The sequence below is a fragment of the Dipodomys ordii genome, unplaced genomic scaffold (assembly GCF_000151885.1).
Source record: "Dipodomys ordii isolate 6190 unplaced genomic scaffold, Dord_2.0 Scaffold41, whole genome shotgun sequence".
In the NCBI taxonomy this organism is placed as follows: Eukaryota; Metazoa; Chordata; class Mammalia; order Rodentia; family Heteromyidae; genus Dipodomys; species Dipodomys ordii.
This window is the reverse complement of record NW_012267257.1, coordinates 7,865,298-7,890,114: the sequence shown is the minus strand read 5'-3', so window position 1 is coordinate 7,890,114 and position 24,817 is coordinate 7,865,298. Positions and strand designations below refer to the sequence as shown.

Here is a 24,817-nt window from a genome sequence, read left to right as displayed (position 1 = left end):
TTTCCAGATGTGTTCTTAGACCTCAACTCTCCTTCACGGTAAGGCTTTTGGCTTTCTTTAATTCCTACAAACTGTTGAGCTCTTTCCAAACAACTTTTGCAGGTTATCTACTACACTGATATGTTCCTTTATTTTGTGCCAGTTACAGATTTATTTCTTCTCATCTCCAAAATATCCTCCTGATTTGTTTTGTGCAAATATATCTGGCCCTTTAAATATTTTTCCTCTGTCAGCTGATGTGAGGTAGAGCTCTTATTGTCCAGGGAACTTGAGAGGCATTGCAGGAAGTAAAATGTCTTTCTTGGTTTGAGTGTCCTTTCTTGTCAGGCATTTTAAGCATGAGCTGCTTGCTGACACCAGAGTTCTCCGGGCACGGGACTCTTGTAAAACATAGCAACCAGAAGTTCTTCCTGGCATTTACCTTTGGTGTTTCTGTAGCAGACTGCTTCTTCATGAATAGCTTTCCTGGAACTTCACAGGACATTTTCCTCACAAGTTCCAGAAGATAGAATTCCAGGAATTGTCACCAATGGAGATCTTAGCAGCTTCTCCACTATCCAGTGACTCATAACAGTGCTCTCTCCAAAGTCTGAATTGTTGTCTCACTATAACAGCTATTCCTTACATCTGCTGCTCCTTCATTTGTTAGAGCTTTCTTACTTCTCAAGTTTTCTTTTTTAAATTCTTGTCTTTTGCTCCTTTTCTTCTTTATCATTCTGCTCTACTTTTTCCTCCTTCTTTGGAGTCTGTGTCTATCTATATAGCCCAAGCTGTCCTTATGCTTGTGATCTTCCTACCTCTGCTTCCCTATTACTGGAGTTAAAGGTGGTTATCTCCATGCTCTGTACTGTGTGGTTTCTCTCCCCGTCGGATAAAGTCGTGGATACACTCTCCACCACCACCACCTGGCTAATTTCATTCATAATTTAATGCAGTCATTTCCTCAGAGAAGCTTATTATATTCCTTAAAGTAAATCATAGCCATTTAGTTTTCTTTCACAGAATATTACACAAGTGTAAGTTTGTGTTCATTTGTATTCTTGTACCTTTATAACCCTAGACAATAAGCTCTTACAGTGCAGGGATCATGTTAATTTTTATTGCTATAGTTTTAATTGTATTGTCTATCATAATGCCTGACCCCATTAAATGAGAAAAGGAGTAAATACGCAAGGAACTTTTATTATATATGTTACTGATGGTAACTAAATGGATCATAGGGAGTTGTCAGACTTAAAAAAGACCCATGCAAAAATGTAAAGCCATTAAAAGAAAATTGTAAGAGAGTGGTATCGGCTTGTCCCTGGTAATTTAGGAACAAGTGGAATTTTACATTCAAAAATACCTTTTAAAAAATCCCTAGAAAATAATTTCTTCTTTGCAGATTGGACTTTATCCATTAAATGTATATCCACTATATATAATTATGTATATATATATATATATATCAGTGGAAACAAAGATGGTACAAATGAGGTCAACTATTTTTGGTTTATGATATTGAGTTCTTAATTTATCTAAGGTCTAAAAAAAGCCTACCAAAGTATCTTCATTTGTTCTAATGAGGATTTCCTGAAGTAAAAAAATAACTTACTGGTTGGAGAAAAATTACTTATTTTCCTGCACACAGGTTCTATGGTTTTTAACACTTTATTATTTACTGCTGATACCCGTGTATCACTGTTATGAGACAGCTTTCATTGTTTGTCCCTGAGTTAGTAATCCTTACAACTTGTGCATTCTGACAACTTTATACTTTCATCTAGGACTTATTTCCTCATAAATTTCCCAATCCACTATGAATATATATACATATATAAACACACACACACACACATATATATAAAATCAGCTGCCACCAGTGACTAACATAAGTCTTTTGTTTTATATATGTTCATTTTTCATTTAATGACCCATTATTGGGTCAGGCACTACAATAAGCATGTTTACTTTGCTATGATGTTGAGTAAAACTAAAACTCATATATTCTAAGGTTAGAGTGGTTAAAAGTTTTGTCTTCTTCATTTTCCTCAACTGGATGGGGGCTTAAACTATTATCAGATGGCTTCCAGCTCTTTCCTTGAAAATAAGTGCACTCCAGAGTATCAACTGAGCAATATTTCCCGGTGTTATGTTTTCTGTTAAAATTCCTGGTTATTTTTTGCATCACTGGGATTGTAAATTTTATTTAATGAGGTTGGTATTTTCTGGTTTGAAATGCTTATCTAAGTATGAATTCATTAACCCACCTTGATCATATAATGCAAACGTCATGGCCTTCAGATTCTTGATAACTAGAGTTTTTCCTCCCTCCCTCCCTCCTTCCTTCCCTCTCTCCCTTCCTTCCTTCCTTCTTCCTTCCTTCTTTCCTTTTCCTTCCTTCCTTCCCTCATTTTTTCTTTCCTTCTTCATTTCATTATCTGAGTATTTATATTTCTTATATGCTAGCCACTGGTAGAAACACTAAAGGAATATTGTATGATTTTTGTTCATATAGAGTTACTTGACAGAGGAAGAAACTGCCTTTACAAAGGCCAGAAGGAGGAAAGTCATTGTATTTACCTGTAAGCCACAACATTCCATTTGCCTTTTAGTATTTTCTATTGAATAATCACCACCACCTTATAAGAAATAGGTTAGGATGGAGTTAATTCAAGATATATGTGTCAAACTGAAAACCAGTAAGCCTCATTCACGGTCTGTTTGACCAGAGGCAAGAAAGCAGTCGGGGGAATGGGAAATATTCGTCTGAGTTTTGTTTATTTTTGTTGTTGTTGTTGTTGAGTGTTTTGAGTCTCCCAGGGACTGAGTGACTTGGCCCAAGGACAAGGGCAACCGAAATCGTGGCACAGCTGCAACGTTCGGCACCGTGGGACTCGGGACCGTTAAAATACTCGTACTGTGAGGCAGCCAGGGACTGGGAGATGAAGTCGATCGCTAAAAACCATACTTAGAAAAGCGATCTGCAGGGCTGGGAGGGTGGCTCAGTGGAACATGCTCGCCTAGCGTGCACGAAGCCCTGGGTTCTATTCCTCAGTACCACATAAACAGAAAAAGCTGGAAGTGGCACTGTGGCTCAGTGGTAGAGTGCTAGCCCTGAGCAAAAGGAGCTCTGGGACAGTGTCCAGGCCCTGAGTTCAAGCCCCAGGACTGGCACACACACACACACACACACACACACACACACACACACAAAGACTGAAAAAGCGATATGCAGAACTGCCACTCGTTTGGAGCCCCGAGCGTCCTCGACCCCTTCTCCCGACAATCTAGCCTTAGTTGTGCCACACAGGGCCTGGCAGCTTCCTTCCTGACCACGGACTATAATCATTTTTATTTTAGGCACCCCTCATTACAAAGCCAAAGCCAACAGCCCTCCTTGTCTAGACTTTCGGCCCGCCCCCTTCCTGCCAACTGGCAGAGTTGCCTTGCTCCTTGCCCGGCGCCGACGGAGAGCCGGCTTCTCATTGGGTCAGCCTCGGGCATGACTGGTTTCTGATTGGGTTAGAGAAGAAGGCGGGAGGGAGGTGTGGCTCCACGTCATCCGGCGGGGTGGAGAAGGCGGGGGGGGGGGGGGGGGGTGGCGGAGAGCCTCTGCATAGGATTATGGGAGGGAGGGAGCCGCGTCTGGGAGGAAGAGAATACCCGGAACGACCTCTGCGGGGCCGGCCCTCCCTCCCGCGTGGGAGCTCCGCCCCACGCGGCCTGTGCTGAGGGATCACATGACCTCATGCAGCGGAGTCACGTGGCCTGGGCGCGGCCGCCTGTTGTGGCCATGGCGGCCGCAGTCTCCGGCGTGGTGCGGCGGGTGGAAGAGCTCGGGGACCTGGCTCAGGCCCACATACAGCAGCTCAGCGAAGCCGCGGGTGAAGACGGTGAGGGAGAGGAGAGCGGGCGGGCGGGCGGGCGGGGAGGACGGCCGTGCGGGCGGGCGCTCGGCGGCCGTGCGGAGCGGAGACCGCGGCCTGGGGCCCTGGGCGCGCTCGGGGGTCCCGGGCTCGGCGCCCCGAGCGCTGGCGCTCCCCCTCCGCGGCCCACTCCGCGCCGTCGCCGCCCGTCGGGAGAACGTACCTTGTCAGCGCTCCGCTTCTTCCCAAGTCGCATTTCATAATCGGGAGGCTGGTGAGCCACACCGGTGAGCACAGGGCTGGAAGTACCCTGGAGGCTTTCAGGGAGTGGTCAGCCCCGCGGGATCCCAGCCGTGGCGAGGTCGCATCCCGCGGGCACGGATCGCACGCTCCACGTTTTCCTTCCTGCGCTGGAAACCTGTGTTGTGTTCGCTGCCGAACTCAGCAGTGGACAGTATTCTACAGAAAGCTTTCTGTTGGTGCCTTTCAGATGAGTCTTTCATGTGCATCATTTGAAGGGACCTGTGGATAGGCGAATAAGTGCTCTGGAACGTCTATTCTTTAGGAAAACCTGGTTTAGGAATTGATCTCGGTCTTGTGACTTCTGGGTCCTTTTATGACTTTTCAGTTGCCTGTAGGTTCTGCGTTGCTCCCCTTCAGGTTTGAGCTTTTCCTACACAAACACACATAGGCTTTAAAATTCTTGTGGACTAATTTGTGATCGGACTCATAGGCAAGCAGTAGTGGGACATTTTCCCAAGAGATTAAATACTTGGTATATTTATTGACTAGGATCTACAATGAAAACACCTAGTTTCAGAGAAGATTGTTTGCTGGATTATCTCTTCTTAGGAGTATGTTCATCAAAGACCCATAGACCACACTGAAGCCTACTTCTCTTTTGGTTTGTGGTAAGTGAATCTTAGGATTTACATCAATAGCTAGTTCATGAGTAGTAACTAGTAGCTATTACCTGGAAGTATACCCAGGTTACCGCTAAGTCTCTTTGGACCAGGATAAAGAAATCAAAGAGTGGTTTTTTATTCACTTATTGTTGGATCCCCAAACCATTTCTATTTTCCTTTGGAAGAGTACTCCAATCTACAATGAAAACTGGAGATAAAAGTCAGATGTTTGTTGTATATTTATTTTTGGAAGACTTATGTATCTAAAAATTTACTAAAGTCATAGCAGTAGCTATTACTAAAGTATTGATAGTAAGATTTACAAAATTTAGTTAAAACAAAGTTACATCCATTTTAATTTAACCTGGCATTCTTTTCCTACACAACAAAAAGAATAACATTAAAATTGTCCTTGCATGTAACAATGATATAATTATAGTAGGTTGTAATGATTGATAGTTCTAGTGTCTTAAATCAGATTAACAGCAAGTCATTTTTCTATTAGGATGTTAAACTGGAGATATGCTATAGGAGAAAAGACTTTTTCTAGAGATTATGTAAGAATTACTTTCATCTTTTGCCCTGTCGTTTATTACCTTGGCTAAATAGTTATAACAAAAATTAATGCTTTTTTATTGAGTAGGGTCTCCCTATGTAGTCTGAGCTTGCTTGAAACTCACCATGCAGTGAATATTGGGTCCTTCTGCTCCTGAATGCTAGGATTTTAGGCATGTGTTAACACACCTTGCAAAATAGTGCATTTATATGGACTTTTCTGAAATGGTAGGTATGCCACCACCACCACATCATGAGTTTATATGACATACTTCTTCAGCAGTGGTTTAGTGAGTTCAGTACAAGACTTTACATTTAATATAATCTTGGAATTTAAGAAAATGTGAACAGCAACCACGTGTGGTAGTACATGCATTTAATCCTAAGTACTCAGGAAGTGGAGGCAAGAGGATCTTGAGTGCAGGGTCAGCCCTGACGAAGTTAGTGAGACCCTATCTCAAAACCAAAATATAGACAAAAAGGCTGGTAGGGTGGCTTCAGTGTTTGCCTACAATGCACTGGATTCAGTCTCAAGTGTCACACAAAAAAGAAAAAAAATATAGACAGTCTCTTTAGAAGCACATAATGAGTACCAGTATTCCATACAATTTTGGTTCACAATAGAGTCTTTTCATGGTTGTGTGGTTGCTACTTCTAGCTTGAAAAGAGAAGGGAAGGCAGCTAAAGAAGTTTCAGATGATGTACATAGTGGATCGATGGTAGTCAGAATCTGCTGAACTTTCAGGTTAGTCTGAACCTGGAAAAACTAAAGATCATCATATGATTGCAAGTGGATGTGACATAACTAGTTTTGCTTCAACACTAAGCAGGTTAGCTCTGTGTAATTGCTGAGGTGTTGGATCTGATAAGGCCAGAACAAATGTTACATTATCTGTCTGTTGGCCAATGAAGAGGACAGGACCTATATTTTCAGAAGAAAATTGCAGAGACTTTGGCGTCCTTTACTATAGTAGGCATATACTAAATTTTACTACATGAGGTGATACAAAAGGGTGGATAATAGCTTGGTATGGGCACATAAGAAAATCTGAAATCAGATGTAGCAAAGGGAGTGTGATAGAGAAAGGGGGTAAAAAAAGACTGAAGGTAGAAGTTGGGTGAGTTGTGATTACAGGCATATTTAACAAACTTTGCTTATAGTGCTCATAATTTCATGAAGATTTGATTTGGACAATCATGTTCTTTTAGAAAACATTTACAGGTAAATTCATAGTTACATATTTTCCTTGAGAGCTCTAGATTTACATATAGTATTTGTCCCATTCCAGTAAAAGTTGTAAATTTATTTTTTAAATACTTAATATGTAAGAAACATTGTGAGAAAATTGACAGGATTTAAGAAATAGCAATAGTGAATCTAGGAAAAATTCAGTTTTTTCTTCCTAGAACAAATGCCCATAATACGTTTGTTTACTTCAGTTGGGTATTGTGATATACTTTCATGTTTGAGAAAGATATTATTACTGCTTTGCTGTTCATCCGTATGTTATAAAATAATCTTGTTTGATCTTTTTAGACATATAACTTCTTTTGATGTTTCAAATGCAGTCTGAATCTATGTGAAGTAATTATGTTTTTATTTCTTACAGATCACTTTTTAATTCGGGCCTCTGCAGCTCTAGAAAAGTTGAAGCACTTGTGTGGAGAAGAAAAAGAACATTCAAATCCATCAAATCTTCTAGAACTTTATACACAGGTACTAAACCAGATGTGAACACAGACATTTTGAAAGCAATTTATTTAGGTGGTAGACTCCAAACTTTAAATGTAGTAAAGTCTGTTTAATCTTTATGGGAATGTTGAACTTTGTTGTTAGTTGTTTTTTTTTTAATTTGATTGATCCTGGGGCTTGAACCCTGGGCCTGGGCGTTGTCCCTCAGCTCTTCAGCTTAAGGCTAGTACTCTACCACTTGAGCCACAGCACCACTTCCATGTTGTTGTTTTCTTAAAATGTATATAGACTTGAAACTTGGAAGCAGTATGCAAAGGAGAGAGATTTATTAGCTGTATCAATAGAATATTAATTACTTTTACTGGATAATTAGGGAGAATATTAATGCATGTAGTATCTTAAGATATCTTGAAGGTTTTTATGGGTATTGGAGACTTTATGGCCATATGTTTTTTTCTCTTTGAAATTCACCTTTCCTTAGAATTCTAAATATGATTTCCCCCTACCTAGTATCAGCATATTAAGAATCCTGCCCTCCCTCTTTTTTTTTTCTGTCTTGGTGCCATGGTTTGAACTCATGCTTTCGCTAGACTTGCTTACAGCTGGTGCTCTACCACTCAAGCCATACCTCTAGTCCAGCATTTTATTTGTTAATTGAATGAAACTTAGAGGTGGTACCATTAGTATTGTAGGCATTGAGAAAGACTTCAGAGATTATGCATGTATAAAGACCAGAGAGTATAACCATTTTTGATCATATGATTAAAAAATGTTAATTAAAACAAATCTTAGCCAATGCCAGTGGCTTGTGCCTGTACTACTAGCTGCTCAGGAATCTGAGATCAGAAATATCTCAGTTCAAAGTTAGTCAAAATTAGTGGAAGCAGAAAAGTTTCTAAGACTTTATCTCCAAGTGATTCAAGTGGTAAGCTTGTGAGAGTTTAAGGCCCTGAGTTCATACCCAGTACCACTAAAAATCAATCAGTCTCATTTTCTTTCTTATTGATTATGGGGCTTGAACTTAGGGCAAAGGTGCTGTCCTTGAACTCTTTAGCGTAAGCAAGCGCTCTACCACTTGAGCCACAGTGCCACTTAGGGTGTTCTGGTAGTTAATTGGAGATAAAGAGTCTCATTGACTTTCCTGCCTGGCTGGAAACCGTGTTCCTCAGGTCTCAGCCTCCTGAGTAATAGGCTACCAGCGCCTGGCTTCATTTTTCCCCCTTAAACAAGGTCATCATTTTAGTAGTATTTTAGTAAAATATCTATGAAAGTTTCTATAGGTTTCATCTCAAATTACCTTTATAGCTAGACATTTTGCAAATTTAAATACTGGGCTAGAAGGTTTGAATGTCCACTAAATCATTTCTCTTCCCTATCTGTAAAGTTAAACCCTAACATTTATTCTTTCAAGTTTGTGTCATTTATAGGTGCTTTTTTCCTCTTTTTCCCATAGGCTATTTTGGACATGACCTATTTTGAGGAGAATAAGCTAGTAGATGAAGATTTTCCTGAAGATTCTTCACAGAAAGTAAAAGAACTGATCAGTTTTCTTTCAGAACCAGAAATTTTAGTTAAGGAAAACAGTGTACATTCAAAAGTAAGTTTTGCATTTGTATGAATTCTAGTATACTATTGCTAGCTTTTACTATCCTTTTCTTTAGAATATTTTTAAAATCCCCTTGAATATATCATTGTTTCTATTTTTTAAATATGTAATTAACTAAGCTATTTGTATGTGTGGTGTGTGTTTTCACATGTTGGTACTGGGGCTTAAACTCAGTCTGAACCTTTAGCTTTTTTTAAAAAAATTACATTTTATTATCTATAAGTAGTTGTATAAAGGAGTTGCCATTCAGCACAGCAGTATGAATCCCATGCATCTTGATTGATATCACCCCCTTTTTTATTTTTTGGGGTCCGGTTGTGGGGCCTGAACTCTGGGCCTGGGTGCTGCCCCTCAGCTCTTCAGCTCAAGGCTAGTGCTCTACCACGTGAGCCACAGCGCCACTTCCAGCTTTTTTCTTTTTGCTTATGTGGTGATGAGGAATCGAACCCAGGGCCTCATGCATGCAATGCAAGTGCTCTACCACTGAGCCACCTTCCCAGCCCCAGATATCACCCCTTTCATCATTCTTCCCTAAAATCCTTCCCAACCCTACCCCTCCCCCCAATTTTCTTAGTTTTGTAGGGTGTGCATTGAATTTTATGTGTGTATTCTCTTCACTTCTCTCTCTTATTTATTTACCTCTTCTCCCCTTGACTCTATTCCTGAGTATTCTTTTCCCTGTGTTTATTATGTTGGACTTTCCAAGAAACTTTATCTTTTGAGTTGTGCCCTTAGCTTTTTTGTTTAAGGCGTTGCTCTTCCTCTACTTTTGTTTTTTTGGTGTTATTTGGAGATGAGTTTCATGGACTTTTCTGCCTGGGCTGACTTCAAACTGTGATCCTCAGCCTCGCTGTGATCAGCTTTCTGAAACGCTAGGGTCACAGGCATGAGCAACCAGTGCTCAGGCATTTCAAAAACATTTTTATTGGTAGTACTTAGGTTTGAACAGAGGTCATATGTTCTGCCATTTGAGCCACCTCACGAGCCCCTTTTTGTGTTATTTTCAAGATCGGTCTTGCCGTATGTTCTGACTATCCTGGTGGTCATCCTTCTGGTTGTGCTCCCTGAGTTGCTGGACTAACAGATGAGCACCACACTTCCACCCACTGATCAAGATGGAATCTTGCAAACTTTCTCTCTCTCTTTTTATTTTTTTGCCAAGGCTATCCTTGAATGAGACTTCTGATCTTTGCCTCCAAATTACTCGGATTGCAGCCACTATGCCTGCCATACTTCCTTGGTTTCTGCTTTAAATTAATATTGGAGGAAGGAGACAGGATATCTTAACACAGGATATCTTTACTGAGTCAGTAAAATGTATTTTTCTTAATATTTTCACATTGGCAAAATAAAATGTAATTGCAGTACACTAACGTAAGATATTCCCTACTTACCCTCTTTACTTTTGCAGTTGCTTTATTTCCCCCAGGAATCAATTACCCATCTCCCATATGTTTTTTTTTCATCTTTGACAAGCCTTCTCTTACTCTTTCCCCAGCAGCTTTTTTATATAATAAATAGTTATAATAGTCCTCAAAGATGTCCACGTCTTCTGCGCATCTCTGTTCTGTCTTTACAGCCTGTTCACATGCTTTTTTAAAATTAAATTTAATTAATTTTTATGTGTGTGCCTGTCCTGGGGCTCGAGCTTTAGGGCCTTTCTGGGCACTGTCCCTTGAGCTTTTGTGCTGGAGGCTAGTACTCAACTACTTGAGGCACAGGCTGCTTTTTTTTCCTGCCCAGGCTGGCTTAGAACTTCATCATATCTCAGCCTTTTGAGTAGCTAAGATTACAGATGTGAGTCATAGGCGCCCAGCTTCACATGCTTTTTAAATTGTCATTCTATGTAGATGGTTTCAAGGTTTCTCTCTCTAGTCCTGGGCACTCTTTCAAGAAAACAGTTTCTTACCTTTTAGTGCCTGCTGACTAGCTAGATGCCACCTCTGTTCTGTCTATGTATTAGGGCAGGCTCACTGTGGAAAGAAATCATCCGTAAATCAACCCTTGGTATGACCAATAAAAAACATTGACTCATTAAAATTATTTTTCTATCTAGATTGTTGAATTCTTTCTGCTTTTGTGAAAGATTATTTTTAATCAATTTATGGATTGTATATTTCTCAGAGTAATTTGTCAGAGTAATTTGCTGCTAAAATATTAAACATGATTTTGTAAAGCTAATTATAAATTGAGTTAAATTTAATGTAGCTGTCACTAAGTATTTTTATCAATTCTACATTTCTGTGTAAATTAGCCGAACATGGTACATTTAGTGAAATGAGTTTTTAGTTGCTGAAGTTTTTGAAACATGACTTGTAGATATCAAGTATCTCCTTTTAGCTCTGTCCTCTTGTTTCAGCCTTGTGATTTGCTTGGGGACGAGTTACTGGAATGCCTCTCTTGGAGGCGAGGAGCCCTGCTCTACATGTATTGTCATTCTCTGACTAAGAGAAGGGAGTGGCTCTTGAGAAAAAACAGTTTGCTTAAAAAGGTAAAAAGACATTTCATACATATTTTGATTGTTGGCATAGGTTCCCAAAGCTGTGTGTTACGTTAACAGTAGAGGGATCCAAGGATCAGTTTTTACCTCTTTTACTTATTAGCTGTATCATAAACGGACCAGAATTGCTGTAAAGACTAAATGAGAAAGCACTTACTGATCAGGGATCCTGATTTTATTTTTTATATTTTATTTGATTTTTAAAAAATATAAGATAACCTATATTAATATCAAAGTTTGTAAATTTGCCTGAAGAAAATACATTTGAGTCTCTGGATATCAGCAGTTACTATAGAAGATTCTCTGTGCTGCTGTTCTAGAACATTAGCACCCTCTGACTCAAGTAGACTGATTCCAACAAACCAGGGTGCTTGGTATTCTAAGGGTTCTAATTCAGGTTAAGTATGTATTGGAGCTTACACTATCAGTTACTGAAATTTAGGCATAATATTTCTAAGTTATAATAAGTGCATATGTATTTTCATTAGGTGTTAAGTTGTTTTTGAATACATCTTAGTTATATTTTGTTTTCCTCTGATAACTTTTTGTTGTTGTTGTTGTTGGTCGTGGGGCTTGAACTTTGGGCCTGGGCACTGACCCTCAGCTCTTCAGCTCAAGGCAAGCACTCTACCACTTGAGCCACAGAGCCACTTCCAGTTTTTCTGGTGGTTTATTGGAGATAAGAGTCTCACAGACTTTCCTGCTTGGGCTGGGTTTGAACTGCAATCCTCAGATCTCAGCTTCCTGAGTAGCTAGGATTACAAACATGAGCCACCGGCTCCTGGCCTCTCCTAACATTTTTGAAGAGTATATTACTAAAACATTTTTACATTTTTCAGGTGTGTGTGTGTGTGTGTCGACAGACGTGTGTGTGTGTGTGTGTGTGTGTGTGTGTGTGTGTGGACAGACAGATAGATAAAAACATCTTTTTTTTCCCTGTACTCTATTTTAAGTGATATACAGGGATATATTGATTGATGTTATAAAACTTTGGAGTGGTAGAAGCATACTGAAATACAATAACCATTAGATATTTGATTCTTTGCCTTTGCTTTTTACTTAGTACCTTGTTGATGGAATCAATTACTTGCTGAAGATGTTAAATTATCGTTGTCCTATCCAGTTAAATGAAGGAGTTTCTTTCCAAGACCTAGACACAGCTAAATTACTAAGTGCAGGTAATGTGATCTTTTCCCCCCCCTTTTTTTTTTTTGGTGCTGGTCCTGGGGCTTGAACTCAGGGGTTAGGTGCTATCCCCAAACGTTTTTGCACAAGGCCAGTGCTCCAACATGCTACATTTGGCTTTTTTTGGTAGCTATTTTGTGGTAAGAGTCTCTCATGTACTATCTTGCCCAGGCTAGCTTAGGACTATGATTCTCAGATCTCAGCTTCCTAAGTATAGTATGGTTAAAGGTGTAAGCCACCAGTATTTTTTTTTTTAAGATTTTTAGGAAATTTTCTGGCTTTTACTTTTGCGAAACTAATGCTGGGTTTATATAAACTTTATGCTAAGTTAGAGGTAAAAACTTCTTAAGAAGCTAAAAAGTTACAATTTCGTGTAATATAGAAAAATATTTGTAATCTCTGTGGTTTAGGAGCATTATGTTTTACATAATTTTACTTATTTTGTATCTTCGCATTGCTTTGACCAGAAATAGGTTTGCCTCTTCATATCACAGTAATAATAACTTTTAAACAAGGAAGACATTTATGCTCTTTCACGTCGTAAGGTCCAGACCTAGCACAGTGTTTCCTTCTTACTCTTATCATTTCCTCCATCACATTTATAACCGGAGTCTTTAGCTTCGAAGTAGAAACAATTTATAAAAAGTACAATATAAATGGTATTTTCAGAGTTGTATAGCATACATCCCTATTCCATTCTCAGTATCCCAAGATGTTCTTGGAGGCTCTTCCATCTCCTCTATTTCAAGCTATGAGGATGATAGAAGAAAATATGCTTCAGCTATCTTTGCTCCTTTAGCTCAGCCTTTACAAAAGTGTATTACAACACTTCTACATGCAGTTCACTTACCTGCAAGGAAGTCTGGGAAATATAGTTCTTCATTTGATATATTGCTATCCCAAGTGAAAATTTTTTTACCAAGGAAGGCTAGGGGAATGATTATTACATTTCTGCTATAAGCAGAAACTTACAGGTCTAGGGACCAGATACAGAGAGCATAGTTTATATTTTATAAATGTAGGAATTGAAGTCCAGATAAACTGAGTGACTTGATCAAGGTCATCTAGTTGCAAATGATATAAAAATCATAGTAAAACTTCATATTCTTACATGCTTCATCTGAAACTTAAGAATTTTAAATAAGATAGCTTCTTGGGAAAATTCTATCATCTTAAAATACATTTTAATATTTTCTGTTTATTAGTTTCTCTAAGCCTTTTCTCCTAATTTGAAAATATTTCATGTAAAGCAGAAACCAAAACACAGGGTGTGTTTAAATGGCATTCACATAGAGCCAGGACTCTTTCTTGTAATGTCCAACAAATATTGTTTTAAGTTAATTTAGATTGACATCCATCTAAAAACAACTTAATGCGCGTCCAAGAACTCCTTCAGCGGGCATGACATTTGACAAATACAATGTTTTGATGTATTTATGGAAAATAAACTCTAGATAACTAATGAAGTTATTAATTTAAAATAGTCTTTAAAGTCTTCTCAAACTGCCTACATGGCCAATTCCACTGAACTCTTAATCTAGGACACTTGAAAAGAAAGATTAGGATTTTAGAATCTAAAAAATAAGTCACCCATTCCTCATCCTCTCCTAGTTAGAAGAGAAGATATTCTGTGGCCTGGAATTTCCCCTTTGGGAGGCCTGTAACACTGGTGCTATCTCTCCAGATGATTTAAACACACGTACTCCTAGCTTCAGTTGCCTCTTTAACAGTGGAATCAAGGGGTCAGATCTGGTCTTTAAGCATTTCCCAAGGAAGCAGTAAACCTTATAGGCAGCACAACCATTTTGTCATAGTCGTTATCTGGTGTCAGCCTCTTACATAAAGAAGATTGTTCTCCCAAATCCATCTCCTTGTACATCATTAAATTAGGAAGTAGGAAACCTACTTTTTCATAGGCAAATTTTTCCAAAGGCCCTGTCAAAGAAAATCGATTTCTACCAGGCTTTCCACTGATAAAATTAATTGTCAAATAGGTCCTAAAGAGAAATGCAACAAACACTTATCTAAATGGTTCTTTACTTTTTTTTTTATGTGAATACTCTTCATTTTTGATGATGAACTTCTTTTATAAGTAACTTGATAGAAATATTGGTTAAATTAGAATTGTATTAGTGGTCTGGGATTTCTCTAAGTATTATTAAATGAGATGAAATACACTTTTTGATAAGGAATTTATTATTTTTAATAACTAAGTTATTTTTAAAACTTAATTCTGATCTGTTCAAAATAATGACCCTCTCAGGAATATTCAGTGATATTCACTTGCTGGCAATGATGTACAGTGGAGAAATGTGCTACTGGGGATTGAAGTATTGTGCAGATCACCAGCCAGAAAATCATGAAGTGGATACTGGTGTTTCTGGAGCAAGCTGCACTTCACACAAAGAATCCTTGGATTTCCGAGAAGTAGGAGAAAAAATTTTGAAAAAGTATGTATCCGTGTGTGAAGGACCCCTGAAAGAACAAGAGTGGAATACAACCAATGCAAAACAAATTTTAAACTTCTTTCAGCATCAATGTAACTAGTAGTTTACCTAATTCTTTTTAATCAGAAAGACAAGAAGACCTATGAAATAGAAAATAAGGGTTCAAAAGAGATACTGCCACTAATTTTGAAAAAGATTCACACTTCAGAAATACTCAGTATGGTTATCCTTCTCTAAACACTATCATCTCTCATTATATATACTCAAACATGTGAAGAAATGATTCTTTAATTTTTAAATGGCATATGTATATTACTCTAACTTAGCTTGAATTACAGATATCATCACTTGTAAGGAGAAACACAATTTAGCTTTACCAAGTATTTTTCTAGGTATTTTGTTTTTTGGTTTTAATTTTAGGTCTTGGTTTTTTAGTGTTGTTTTGAGATAGGATCTCACTGTATGCAACCTAGGCTGGCCACAAACTCACTATGTAGCCCAGACTGGCCTTGAACTCAAAATCTTCCTGTCTCAGCCTCTCAAGTGCCAGTTTTATGGATGTGTTCTCCACGCCCAGATGGATTGTTATTTATTTATTTTTGTTGATGTATGATGTATGTAACACAAAATTTAATCTCCATCTGGAAGTTAGCCATGCTTCAAAGATTAGAATCCATTACCTTATTGCTTTGAATATGTAGTATGAATATAGATGTAGGCAAAAGGAAAGGTTATGACTTACATTCAGAACAATAGAAGATTCCACAAGGGAATTGTATTTGATTACTTTGTCATACATTACTAACATTATTTAGAATTTCTATTTAGGCATTTAATGCAAACTTTCAAAATGATTTTTCTTATTCTGTTTAAAATGAAATGCATAGTTTCTCAAATAATGAAGATAGAAATCAAGTTATCTTAGTCTAACACTAGTTGAAATGTTTTTAGGGACTATCTTTTCATATAGTATTGAAATTTTAATATTTTCTGTCTTTCATAGTGGAGGTAAAATCTTAAGAGGCCACAGAGCCAAATTTGCTGTCCTGCTCACTGTCTTTCTGCCTACCTCAACTCTTGTCGTCTTGAGAGCCTGTGCCCAATTCTTTGCTGATATACAGGATGTCTGTCCTAATGACTTCATCACATTCCATCAACTTACTCCCAGTGGTCATCGCCTTGAACATTAACTGTCCTACTCTCTCTCTTTGAAACTTTAGTAGCTAATAATAATTCTCATCTTTCAACCTTGACTTTCTTGGTTTTGTTGTGCTCTTTTTGTTCTTTTCACTATACAGCTATAGTATTTTTGCAGACTTCCTCTCTTTGACTTCCCTCCTGAACTATTATATCAACCTCTTTCAGCTTTTCTTCTTTGCCCTCAGCTTCATGGACACCATATGGACAGAGGGCACTTGTTGTTTTCCTCTTTGGTCTTATCTTTTTGTCTAGTCTTTCTGTGAGCCTATCATACTGAATCATTCCTAGACCAAGCTTGTCTAAAATGCATCCCTTCAGAGTAGAACACTACAAGTGTGTCATTTGACTTTAGAAGGACCCTTACTGTAAGCCTTTTGTTTGTTACTAGGGTGGTCTCTTTTCCCCCATTTTTGCTCAACCAGATTTTCTCATCTCACTTTCCTCAGGCTCTTTGCCTTTCCTCCTGTCGTACAGAAACCTGACACCATAAAGAAGTCAACTAACAGTTACAAACCTCACTCATTTTCTCCTATTTTGGAAGAAAAGAAGTTGCCTGCTTCCTATTGAAGACTAATAAATGCTACAGGTTTCATTCATGATATATCGTCACTCATTTGTGACTTCTCATTTTTACCTAGCTTTCTTGTTAGTGATCTCTAGAGTTCTGTTCTCCATTTCTCTTCTTTTTTTTTTCTTTTTTGCTTTTACTTTAAAATACTCTCTGATGCCATTCATAACAATAACCATTACTTATACCACCATAGAAGGAGGTTGGGTTGAACTCCAATCTTCCTCTTGCTTTCTAACTGCCTATTGAATGTCTTCACTTAGACAAACATACCATAGTAATTTTAAATTTGGTGTATACAAATAACTTCCATATTCCTGAAAAGCTTTTCTGCTTCATATTTTCTCAAACAATATCTACTTTCCCCACTTCATTTCTATAGGTTTTGTGTTCAACTCTGTGATCCTAACAGATTAAAAATACCAGACTTCTTTTGCTGGTCCTGGGGCTTGGACTCTGGGCCTAGGCATAGTGCTGTCCCAGAGCTGCTTTAGCTCAAAGCTAGCTCTACCACTTTGAACTACAGTGTCACTTCCAGCTTTTTCTGAAAAGTTCACTGGAAATAAGAGTCTCATGGACTTTCCTGCCTAGGCTGGCTTCAAACCATGATCCTCATATCTCAGCCTCCTGAGTAGCTAGGATTACAGGAGTGAGCCTGGCCCAGGCTCTTTTGTAACAAACATGAATGCTTATAGAATCTTGGTGGCAAGGGAAACTCCCCATTCTGCAGGTCTCTTGACTTATCTTTACACCAGTCTGAAGATTTTTTTCCTATGTAATTAGCATTTTAGTAAATTTTATCATGTAAATACCTTTTCTTTTTAATTATAAAGATTTAAATTCTTTTTAACACAGGCCAGTCTTAGACGTTCCCTTTTCCTTTTAGATATGATGATCAAGTAATCACAAGTACTTCCATTCCTTCCTCAAATTTATCAACCCTAATACATTTATAGAATTTAGTATTTGTGTGTTCTTTTATTTGTATGACAAGCAAATTCCTAGTTATTTTTGAGATAAAGCTTCCATGTCCAATGAGGGTTTTTTGTCTTTTGTTTTTGTTTTGTTTTTTCTTCTTTTTTGCCTGTCCTGGGGCTTGAACTTAGGACCTGGGCACTGTTTCTGAGCTTCTTTTTGCTCAAGGCTAGCAGTCTACTGCTTGAGCCACAGCACCACTTCCAGCTTTTTCTGTTTATGTGGTACTGAGGAATTGAACTTCATGCATGCTAGGCAGGTACTCTACCACTAAGCCACATTCCCAGCTCCTCCAATAAATTTTTTTCTTTTTTTAGCCAGAAATCACTCTTTCGCTCTGAATCAGGTACTCTTGTTATGTTCCCTCAGCCTCTTCCCCATGTTATTGAACTTATCCCATTACTTTGTAGTTATTTTCTATACTACTGAGAACTTCATACTTTTGAAATTTACTTTTACTTTTAATGCTTAATGCATGGTAGGCCCCTGGTAGTGTTTTGTTTTGTTTTGTTTTGTTTTTTTCAATTAATGAGGCAAGATTTCAATGCCAAACTGCACAAAAGTGTTGCTGCTATTGGATTTCAAACTGCCATGCCCTTTTCACCAGTGGCTGACGAGGCAAATAAGGATGTGTACAGCCTTCACAGGAGTCAAGTATTACTTATGTTCCCAACCTGAGAAAACAAGAGCTTCATTGCAGAAGCAGGGTACTTGCCTTTTTTTGGCCCTGTGGACTCACTGGTTGGTACAATTATGAGGGTTTTCTGGGTGCTTTTCTTACAGAGTACAGTCATTCCCTCCTCTCCCCCCCCCCCATATACTGGAAAACCGATTTGTAGGCCATAGTAATTACAATGTTTTTTTACTCTGGTATATTAAAAACAACGCATTTTTCTATGCATTAAAGCAACACCAAGTATTCTGCATAAGGAAATTACTATAATTGACTCATTGAACACCTATGTGGTCCTACTGCTTGCCATGTTTTTTCCTAGGTGCTGAGGATGTAGCTTTGTGAGCACTCTCTTGGAGTTTATATTGTTATAGTGGAGAAATACATAGTGCGTCAAGTGATGGCTGCTATGAAGAATGGTGCAGGGAATAAGGGGCTAATGTGACTTAGGGATGGGTGCTGTATTATTTAGAGTGGTTAGGAAGGCACATCAAGCACTTGTCTACTGCCTTTATGTCTTTAAGTCTTCAAATTCCACCTTGTTGGTTAATGCCATTGATATTCAGTACATTCATAAAACTGCTCTTGTGGAAGTTCTAATAGTGAATTAAGGAATGAGTGATAGTTTTGCTATATATAAAGCATTTCTCTTCAGTGTGGAACTTACTAATGTGTGTGAGTGCTACCCAAAGACCTTGTTGCATTTTTAAAAACCCGTTTTACATTTCTCTCTCCTCTTTTTCCACTTCCTTGGGACCCATTCCTACCCACCCCCAAGTAAGGGTAACCCATTTGCCACAGACTGCTACAGGATTCTATAGCTGTCTAGTCTCTGTATTCAGTTTAACACTGTATGAGATAGCATTATGAGATACATTTAATAGAGTCACAATCAAGTATGAATTATGTATTGATGCTGGTGTTTAGTAGTTTTTGCTTTTTTCTATTTCCACTAAAAATCATTTTTCATCATTTTGAATGTTCACGAAAATGTAAACTCTGCTAAAGGACTTTTTATAATGCTTAAATTTGTATGATTCATTACTGTATGAATTTTCTCACATGAACTAGGTTTTAAACTTAGTTAAGGACTTTTCTGTTTTGGCACATTTATGAAGTTTCTGACTACTGTGAATGAGTTAATGCTGACTGATGAAACAAACTGACTTTTTTGTATAGCCCTCTGAATACATTAGAGTGAGATGGGAATCATGACTAAAAATCTAACCATCAAATTACATTCCTAGCTTTATAGACCTATGAATTATCTGATGAGCATTCAGTTATGAGCTGTGTCTAAAGACATTTTTATATTTGTTTACTGGCATTTTAAAAGCACGTTAACACACTTTAGCTTATTGTTGTTTTGTTGCTACAATCCAAGTGCCCCTTTCTAGCTCCCATGAGGTACTCCTGTGCCACAGAATCCAGGATTCTCTAGCTCTGTAGTATCCCTTCCCTGTAATCTTTGAAGACAGTACGATATGTCCTACTAGGAAGTATTACATGAAGATACATTCAGTATCGCCATAGTTAAAGTATAAATGATGTATTTATCCTGGTTTTAAGTATCTAGTTTTTTTCTACTTATAGTGAAATGTCAAATGTTTTAGAACATATAATTTTTCTTAAAAAATAAAATCATATTCCCCTAACTTGTTTCCTGTTTTTTTATCTTGTTCCCTTTTTCACTGGTACATGAGAACAAAAACTTTTATCAACTCAGTTTATAATGTTAACTTAAGAATATTCTTTCTTGTGTTTCTAATAACTTTTTAGACAATGTAGCAAAAGCTCAAGGATTGTGGGTTCTGAAGCCCAAATACCCAAGTTCAAATCACAGACCTTATATTTTCTAACTGTTTAAGCATGTAATCAGTTACTTTTTGCGTGCCTTAATCTAATTTTTAACACAGTAATATTAATAGTACCTAAGTATGAGTTCAGCGCCTAGCCATGGTAAGAGTACAAGAGTTAGCTATCATTTTCCTTAGTGTTTGAATAGTTCTATGAATAGGCATATGCCATTCAGCATGCAAATATTAGAAAGCTCATCAGTCTGAACAATTGAGTAACAAACTCTTGTGGTTTGAAAGAACTGCATTTTCCTAATTCAAGTCACCCTGGACATCTAGACATGAAGCAGGTATCAGCAGAAATTACCAGGTGAGTAGGAATCACAGGTGGGTTCTTTGTTGTTGTTGGTGGTTTGTTCTGTGCAGATGCCCCCAGAAGAAACCTTCTACAATTAATTGTTGAAATATTTTCCACTCCACTCTCAAAATATATATAGACCTGCTATATTTAGATGTATTTTTCATGTTGACACTGTCCTCTGAGCTTTTTTGCTCAAGGCTAGTGCCACTTTAGCCACAGCTCTACTTCCAGTTTTTTTGGTGCTTAATTGTAGATATAGAGTCTCATGGACTTTCCTGCCTTGGCTGACTTCAAACCACAATCCTCAGATCTCAGCCTCTTGAGAAGCTAGAATTATAGGCATGAGCCACCAGCGCCTAGCAGTATTTGCTTTTTTGCTTTTTATTTTTTTTAATGACAGTATTACCAATTATGTTTTTTATTTTTTTTAATGGGGTGGAGAAGAGGAACCAGGTGGACAAAAACCAGATGGAAGCTACACTTTACATTGATTTTACAACACAAAAGCCAAAAAAAATCCAAAATAAGATGGAACACATATACTGTATTTTGTATAGAATTGAGGACTTAATTTTCTTTCAAGTATAGTAATTTGTACATCTCCATTGGATAGGGTAGACCCAAGGATAAAAAGGACTACAAAGAAATGTAAACTTCTGGGACTGGGAAGGTGGCTCAGTGGTAGAGTGCTTGCCTTGCATGCCTGAGGCCCTGGGTGGCTCAAGTGCTAGCCTTGAGCTGAAGAGCTGAGGGACAGCGCCCAGGCCCAGAGTTCAGGCCCCACAACCGGACCCAAAAAAAAAAAAAGTAAACTTCTTAGAAATTAACAACTATGCTAATGTAATTAGAAATAAGAATTTTCAATGTAAGAAAAATAAATGTGAAATCAAGTAAAAATTCTGTCATCTTGATTTGGAGTGGGAATAACAACATAGAAGAGCCTTTGGGTATGAAGGGTACTGGAGTGTCCTCAGAACTATATCAAAATACCATGTCCAGCTAAATGAACCAGGGATACTTGGAGATGACTGATTCACAGTCATAGATAGGACAAGCAAAGTGTTAAGAACAAAATTAATAAATGGACTTACAGAATTAGGGCACTCACATTTCACATTTAAATAAGTATCCATTGATAAGAGCTAAGTATTTGAAGTGAATTGCCTGTGGAAAATTTGAGTGTATTCAGATTCTGAAACCATTAATCACTCTGAACATTAGATAATAATAACTTGTAACTCTTATTCTCAGTATATAATCTCATTTATTAATGTAAAGTAAACCTGAATTTGACCAAGTCTGGGACAAAGAAATGAATTCAAAGACTTAAGATGCTATCCAATGAGTCCAGAAGTGATCCACAAAGATCACGCTGATTTCTTGAACATAATTAAAGGCAGAGAAACCTAGAGAATAAACAGTTGAAGGAATATATATGGTATGTAGCCCTAATTGAGAAATGATCAAACCAAACAGGAAAAGGTATTTCTAAAAGCAGATGAGGATGTTAAACACTGCATGTTGGATGATTATAAGAGAGTGATTTAGGTATAATAGTGAATCATGGTATAGTGGTTGTATTTCTTGAGCGTTGCCCTATTATTTACTCATTTATTTACCAATCCTGGGGCTTGAACACAGGTCCTGGGCACTGTCCCTGAGCTTTTGCTCAAGACTAGCACTTTACTACTTAAGCGACAGCACCACTTCTGGCTTTTTCTGTGTATGTGGTAGTGAGGTATCAAACCCAGGGCTTCATGCCTTCTAGGAGGCACTCTACCACTAAGCCACATTCCTAGCCCCCTTGCCTTATTATTTTTTATTATTTTTTTAGGGACAGATAATGAGATTTTTAGGGATGAAATGACAAAATGCCTAAGATTTGATTCAAAAGAATTCCAAATCAAGGTGTGTCAGGTGGAGGCAGTGACACCAAGACTAATCCTATGTTGTTAACTTGAATCTTCAATATTGGATACATAGTTCATTATTTTATTGCCCTTCTATATATGTTCAAATTTTTCCACAATGAGAATAAACTTGTTCATTTACTCGATTTTCACATTTCTTTGTAATAAGAGGTGAAAGCCATTTTAGTGCTTCATATGTGATTTTTTCCTTGTGTTGTTTCTGCGGGCTCTAAAAACCACAACTTGGGGAGGAAATATGCCATATGGTTAATTGACTCATAGTTCTTTTTCATGTCCTGATGGCTTCCTAAATAAAACTGACTTTGTAGTTGGCTTGGTTCTTGACCCCTAGGGATTATGTGAGATAAAAGAAAGTCTGAAACTTGGGCTGGGAAGGTGGCTCAGTGGTAGAGCGCTTGCCTTGAGCTGAAGAGCTGAGGGACAGTGCCCAGGCCCAGGGTTTAGGCCCCACGACCGGACCCAAAAAAAAAAAAAAAGTCTGAAACTAGATTTGGACTTCAGAGCCTAGGCTGTCAAGCTTTATTTGTGTGTGTGTGTGCTTTGTCATTTCAGTCCTCAATATTTTTTTAAGTGTAAATGTTAAGTGTCTCTTAGTGAGCCTTGCACTACTTTCTGCTGGTACATATAATGTTCAGCCATTGTCCTCTGAATCTCAGCCTCTAGAATAGCTTAAAAGATAGCAAATATAAGTCACTTATTTTTTTTTCTTTTAGCCTTCATGACCCTTAAACATATTAACAGTTTTATGAGGATGTTGACCTGGTTTTCTGTTTTGAAGGTAAAATGGATTTTTTTTGTATCTGGTTTTCAATAGGATTTTATGTTTTTTGTGTCAATATGCCTGGATCAAGATCCTCCTATTTTTATTCCTCCCAGGTAGCTTGGAAAACCCAGTACACACTACCACTCCTAATGTATTTGTTGTGATGAGGGTCTCACTAAGCTTTTTGCCTAGGAATCGATTCCCTCAAACTTAATCCTCCAGATCTTTGCCTTCCAAGTAGCTGGATTGTGGTCCTGAGCCAACATGCCTGGGGGAATTATATTTTTTAACAGATTGAGTAATATTTGGGAGAATGGTTTGAAAATTGAGATAACAATTGTCCCTGGTATTTTGAACATCTTTACAAAAATAATAGATGGTTGTTTGGAAATGAGTTTCAAGTATATTGTAAAATATGTTGTTCATCCATTCTCAAGACTGAAATTATGGACCCATTGGATTATTTTGATTGGGTATATTTTTCTTATGCATAAAATGCTCTCTTGCTGTTTATTATATAATTTAACATAATTAATATTAGATAGTACATTGAATCAAAATATTGTCAGCAACAGAGGTCTAGTTTTGAAGCAGAATGTTCTTTGGATTAGGTTCAGTGAAGCAACTTGAAGATGACTGACAAATAGGGCCAAATAGGTATTTGAATCTTCTATTGAAATCATTCAGTTCTACATAAAAAATTACTTTGTCATGTGGGGCATGGTACGTTTTCATAAAGCCCTTTTAAAGCAAAAGCAATTAGCAGGGCATCAGATTTGAGAGGTAGGAAATTTACTAGTAGGATTTCAGCAATCTGGCTCTGGGTTCTCTTCCTATCCTTGATTCCCCTCACCGCCCTTTTGTATTGTACCATTCAGCTATTGTTTTCAGTGCATTTATGTTTTTATATAATGCCTACCTTCCACATTTTGTCCATAAGGTCCCTAAGATTGGGCTTTTGCACGAAAAGAACTACTTTAAAGGAAATAATAGTTTATTTTAAGCAAGGTTATTCTGGGAATATGGATGCAAGCTCTGCAGAGTGACATTTTTTTTTCTTTTTTTGGGTCCTGAACTCTGGGCCTGGGCCCTGTCCCTCGGCTCTTCAGCTCAAGGCTAGCTCTCTACCACTTGAGCCACAGCGCCACTTCCCGGTTTTTTCTTTTTGCTTATGTGGTGCTGAGGAATCGAACCCAGGGCTTCATGCATGCAAGGCAAGCGCTCTACCACTGAGCCACCTTCCCAGCCCCAGAGTGGCATTTCTATTGTGAAAGAGGTTACACGAACTTTTACAGCTAGAGAAAAGGAAAACGTACCTGGCTGGGATACATGTACACTGGTGGGGACTTGGCTTCGTATGGCACAGCACTTGTTTTAGATTTAGGGCGGGGTGCAGCCAGAAGTGTGCTAAGGAAAATAGCTATCAAAGGGACTAAGATGGGCCGAGATGAGTTTGGTCGCCCCCACCATGAAGATGTTCTCTCAGCCAAGGTCCGCAGGGTGGCGGCTTCCTGCACAGCCAACTGAGACGTGAAGCAGAGCTAAACAGCGGCCAACCACCCGCGCAGTGCCTAGGAAGAAGCGGCCCGGGCCTTCAACCAGCCGGCTCGCCCTGCCGGCCACGCGGGGAGGGAAGGGCCGGGTGGGTCGCGGGCAGGTCTTAAAGCCGGGGGGAACCCCCCCCCCCGCCCGCCCGCCCCACGGTTAAGGTCGTTCCAGCGGGCTCGGAGTCCACTGCGTCGCAGTCAGGGTCGCGCAACGCGAGGCCGGCCGGCGACGCGATCGCGGCCGCCCCGGGAGCTGGGCGCGGG

The 24,817-nt window shown here is 38.5% G+C and overlaps 2 protein-coding genes across 2 annotated transcripts in view; both read left to right on the top strand.

Moving 5' to 3' along the window:
* The first annotated feature begins 3,775 nt into the window (after positions 1–3,775).
* Positions 3,776–14,950, top strand: LOC105987326 (chromosome unknown open reading frame, human C5orf51). Its single transcript, XM_013018542.1, has 6 exons — positions 3,776–3,875; positions 6,919–7,025; positions 8,455–8,598; positions 10,967–11,098; positions 12,171–12,285; positions 14,556–14,950. The coding sequence occupies exons 1-6, from the start codon at positions 3,776–3,778 to the stop codon at positions 14,837–14,839; spliced, it is 882 nt and encodes a 293-aa protein (XP_012873996.1). The 3' UTR covers positions 14,840–14,950.
* Positions 14,951–20,292: 5,342 nt separating this feature from the next.
* Positions 20,293–24,817, top strand: part of Fbxo4 (F-box protein 4) — a 17,774-nt gene continuing 13,249 nt past the window's right edge. Inside the window, exon 1 of the mRNA XM_013018512.1 lies at positions 20,293–20,321. Within this exon, the coding sequence (XP_012873966.1) occupies positions 20,293–20,321 (29 nt within the window). The remainder of the gene's footprint in view (positions 20,322–24,817) is intronic.